The sequence below is a fragment of the Salvelinus sp. IW2-2015 genome, linkage group LG3 (genome assembly GCF_002910315.2).
Source record: "Salvelinus sp. IW2-2015 linkage group LG3, ASM291031v2, whole genome shotgun sequence".
Classification (NCBI taxonomy): Eukaryota; Metazoa; Chordata; class Actinopteri; order Salmoniformes; family Salmonidae; genus Salvelinus; species Salvelinus sp. IW2-2015.
Window position 1 is genome coordinate 21,043,808 of NC_036840.1, and position 5,160 is coordinate 21,048,967.

General features: G+C 43.5%; 1 protein-coding gene across 1 annotated transcript in view; it reads right to left on the reverse strand.

Annotated features, from left to right (window-relative positions):
* The window catches only part of LOC111952279 (VPS10 domain-containing receptor SorCS3-like), a 125,138-nt gene that overhangs the window by 41,763 nt on the left and 78,215 nt on the right, over positions 1-5,160 (reverse strand). Inside the window, 2 exon segments of the mRNA XM_023970834.2 lie at positions 1,220-1,399; positions 1,912-2,001. Of these exon segments, the coding sequence (XP_023826602.2) occupies positions 1,220-1,399; positions 1,912-2,001 (270 nt within the window).

Genomic DNA, 5,160 nt, shown 5'->3' on the forward strand with positions numbered 1-5,160 from the left:
ACCGCTAGGCTAACAGAAAGGAGCATCATCATCATGACTATTACATTACCTAAATCATCTAGCTAACCCTCCCTCCCTCCATCAGTCTGTTTCTTCCTCCCTCCTACCACTCACTCATTCAAAAGTTATTTATAGCTCTGAGTAAGTAGGGAATCAGGTAGTTCATCATTGGGTTGTRGTTGATTTGTTGGTCTACCACTCTGAGTATTGACTGTGTTAGGCTAGTTCTCAGTGTTGAAGTTCATACCTCTGGGAGATGGATTGAATCAAAAACGTAACGCTAAATGGCTAAGTCGACTGGGAGTTAGAGAAAAACTTTTTGATTGAAGGGAAGATTGTCCAGATTGAATCCAACTGACACTCAAGTTACTCCCATTAGTCTAAAGTGGGGGGAAAAAATGGTTTTATTCCAGAGAATAATATAATTTATTTGTGAGAGAGAAAGACTGGGAAAGAGAAAGTGAGAGAATACTGACGAAAGGCAAATCATTATTTGACAATCCAGGGGAAAGAGTAAAAGCCTGTTGCTTTCACTCAGTCTCTCTGTTCCCTGTTGAGCTCAAAGTACTTAGTGAATGATTCCTCTCTGAGTCTTTGAGGCCATTGGCCTTCTGAAGCCCAACACTCCAGGGGTTGTTAAAACCATACTTGGGACTCCTACAAAGTACTTTGTTCAGAGTTATATCTACAGTCTTTTTCAGAGGATCTCAGAGCAATAGTCTGCCTCTTAAAAAAAAAAAAACGATACATACAGCATAACTTCAGTTTACAATAGTTTGTGATTAGCACATGCATGCATACCCAGAGGGTTAAACTAGTTAAAACAACATCAGACTGAATGGAAAACTGGATTGGTGTAACTMKAACCAGTTTTACCCACTGGGTGTGACCATTCATTTTAATACTAACTCTGTTTTTGTAAACCATTAACACACATGTTAGAAGGAGCAGCAGTAGTAGTAGCATTGTTAATGACTTCTGACTCTGGAGATCAGACCCATATCTCACTCCTCTGCCTCCCTTCATCACACCTGCCAGTGTCTGTGATAAACTGGGGATTCATCCTGAGAAAGAGGGGAAAAAGGAGGGGGGACGAGCCGCAATGAATGTTAATGACATAGAGACCTACTAACAAGGCTACTACCAGTCCGGTAGTAGTACACATGTGCGCACCTCCCCCCTCTCCAGACACACACACAAACACACTGTGGACACTTACCTCATACAGGTCCAACATCTGGTTGCCCCCCAGGCCGCGGGTGGTCTTGACGTTCTCCATGGCCAGGGTGAAGAGGATGCCCCGGGTGTCGGAGAGGTACAGGTTGTACGTGTCATTCTGGTTCCACTCCTGTACTGCCGCGAAGACCTGGTGCTCYTCTGTGCTGACGATGTGGAGGTCCTGGTGACAGAGGATGGGGGGTTGGAGAGGTTCGAGGATTTATAAAGAGATGACGGATCTTATGGGTCGGGGTTGTAACGAGCTGCCGAGTACGTGTTGGGCGTCACAAGATCAGGTCTCGTGTGCATATTGAATGTTTAACACTAGAGCTGCCAATGTTCTCTACACAATATATAGTGTCTTTTAAGAGCTGCAACAGAAGAGTGAGACTGCACTATGAGACTACACACCATTGTGTAGTAGTGCTACAGATATTTCTAGAGCTAAATCCTTTTGTTGAAGGGAGAAAACAAAGGGGGAAATTGTTGGGTACTTCAAATCAAATTTTATTTGTCCCATTCTATGTATACCACAGGTGTAGACTTTATTGTGAAATGCTTACTTAAGAGCCCTTCCCAACAACGCACAGTTAAAAAGTAAGAAAGAAAAAAAAGTATTCAATCTGAATAATTGTTCTACTGTATGTATCACTGTAGGCATGTGTTTATCACTGTGAAATGAATTTTGCTTACCTTAGGCAGAGAATATTTGGGCAGTTTGATTTTGAGGAATGGATCCCTCTGGTAGGACACATAATAGCTGGCCTGTCCTGCTGTAGTAACCTGGAACACATTGAGCCAAAACACGGAGTATTCCCTTTTTGTTCAGAATTTGTCCACGCTACAGTACACATCACATGAATGAACTACTTGGAWTAATCTAAAAACTTCATAAATGTTGCAACCTTCACCCAAGTGAACATGGATGACATTGTTTATGATGTAAAGATATATACTTCATTGTCAGAGAGGAACCTCCTCTCCTGTGCTCTTTGTGGTTTGGACGGTAGACTTGGGTAAATATCTCGTAGGGACAATCAATAGCCTCATTATTCTCTCCCAAGCAATGCTCAGTGGCCTGTCTTAGGAAAGTCATCCTTAATGATACCAGTGCCTCAGCAAGCAAACACTCGAGCTGTTAGCTGCTGTTAGCCTACACAGTACAAACACCGCCAGCGGGGAAGAAAGTGTTAGAAACCTGTAATTAGAGCACAGGCTTCGGAGGCTATAAGGATAGGTGAACAATTTTCGTCAACAAAAGTGTGATTGTCCAAGCGTCAGCACTAGGGAGCAATTTATTTAATCCACCTCCTCTTTCGTAATTCCATTAATCAATAATTAATCCACAAAACAAGCTGCTGGCTTTCTGCGTTGTAAAAGGGGGAGGTGAAATAGGCTCATTATCATATGACAGAACTAATTAGGCCTCTTAGTGTGCTTCTAGATGGTATGGAGAAGAGTTGGCATGAACAGAGAGTATTGGGGATGGAATTGATGGTCATTTTCATTACCAAGTTTTACTTGTAGTGTTAAAGAGCAATTGGAGGCCACGGAAGGAAGAGTTGTATGGCATGAAGCTCGCCTGGAGGTGTTAACACACCCAACTGTTCATGAGATATGTTCGGGTGTCAAAAGAAGGGGCCTAGTATTAGGACGTCCAATGATAAGGAGTAAAAGACATTTGTAAGGATCTCTCTGAATTCAGTAAATAGATTGTCGGGTCTGAGTTCGGTGTCGTAGAGGTGGATCAGAGGAATCACCAGCACAGTTTTAGGCGACATCAATTGATTAGGGTTTATAATGATATAGAAGAGGTTGGTCGCGTATAGAGTGATGAGTTGATGATTTGGGTTACCCTATTAGGCGTGGTTCAAAGAGATATCGTTTATGATGTGTTGTTCTAATACCATCAAGTTGAAGAGACTGCCGAGAGGCGGACTCGGACACAGACCCCTTCTTAGAACACAATAGAACTTATTATTTAACACGTTGTTTTTGGACAATTATCAACAGACGATACTGAATCTTTGTATCAGTAGATAGTTAATTTGTCTATGAGACCTGAACCAGCCTGATTTTGCTACCAATCCATTTAGAGAGAATCCTTCATGTGTCGGTGTATCGCTTTACAGGAGTCTCTCTGGTACCTAGAGTGCAGAGTCTTGGCAACTTGGTCCGGAGTTACAGACTCAAGGAGCAAGTCAGTCGAGAAGGACGGGCATTGGCACGCCAGGTCTCACAAATGGCGTAAATTACCCGGAGCTGCAAAACAACTGAAGACCTCTATTAGTGCCTACCAGTACCGTCACTGCTGATTCTTGGGACCACAACTGCAACGCTTTACCCCGAAGCCAGCCACACCAATGTTTCGGAGGAAACACCCTGTACCAAAGAACTGTGCGCTGAGTCAGCGTGCAGGCCCGTTGGCTCACCAAAGATTGCTTAGGAGCGCGACAGGACCAAGGAATCCGCGGGCCTAAGCATTAGCTCTCTCGTTTATGACCTTTCGAAGGAACCGACGAACAGCCGGCTGTGACGGACTGCAAGGTGCATCCCACCAACGCCACGGATCAAACCATGACCTCGGTTCTGGTAGTGATGAGCTCCCTGAAAAACCATCGTCGAATTGGGGCATAGGCGAGAACGCGTAGGTTATGGGTGCACACGGGACTATTCGAAGGGAGAGCAATGGTACGGAAAGAAAATAACCAGAAATAAACTCCTTAATTTCCCATTAAGTATCTGGCAGATATGGAAGCGAAAAACAATTCATTAATTTTGTGGAAGGGAAACTGTAGTCTTTGGCCCTGCCTCGTAGGTAATAGGTCTTCAGTAGATGGCGAGAGTTTTTCCCACAGGCATCAGTTTAGGAGTCTGACATGAGTTCTTTCCTTGAACATCACGCCAACCACCCTGAGACAGAATAATATTAAGGCGACCTAAGAGTTTTCCCTGACTTGGCTCAGCACTTTCTCCCTCATAGGGAGCACTCGTGGTCTACGTCGACTATAGAATGATAGGGCGCATCAGCCGAAAGGGAAAACTTAAACGGTTCGATGTCGGGCTTGTAAATACTTTTGCTCTTCCTAATTGAAACTATAGTTAGGCACTACCACAGCGCCCATCCCAGGAATTTTCTGTTTTGTTTTTTTGTAATTTTCTTGATTGTAGCTTGGTATTATTATTTGTGGGCGACCCTGAAAGGACCCTCCTGTGTGAGACCTGGCACACCGCAAGTAATCGACACCGGTGCGGTCTGCAGAAAGAAAAACTTTTCCCTCGGCGGTCTATTCAATGTTCGAGTATAGAAAATACAAGTGGAATCACCCGCCCAAAAGCAGTGAAAGCCCCCCCTGAACGGACTCTCCGCCTTCAAATACTTTCAGTCATAAGGAGCAGCGTCCAGAAAGGGTTAGTTTCTTGGGAGTTGCAATTTGGATGAAAAAGGCTTAATATAGATGGTATAGGACTCGGTAAGCTGTCCACGATTGTCAGGGCAGTAGATTATTCTGGCCTATTAAGCTGGGTGTTACGTTAGGCCCATTTGAGACAGATTCACTAATAGAACGATATTGAGCGCTTCATTTGCACAATGTTAAAGTAAAAAAATATTAAGGCAACCAGCATTACCTTAGAATTCAGCACATTACCAGATTTCCCTCTCTTGCATAAATTATGATTAATATGACATACAGGGGGACTGGTGTGGAAAGAATATAAAACTCCCTAGGTTTACATCTGAATCAGAATAGTGTGCAAATGCAGACTCTTGAAATGAAGGTTCAAACAAAAGTTTGCATATTTGACATATGTCACGCGAGCTGCCTTTTCTTCATTACAGCATGTGTGGTTAGAAATAAAATATCCATGCAAGCATAACAATCTGGTCAAGGTTCGGAGGTGAACATTACAAAAGTATCCGGAAAGTATCAGACCCTTGAC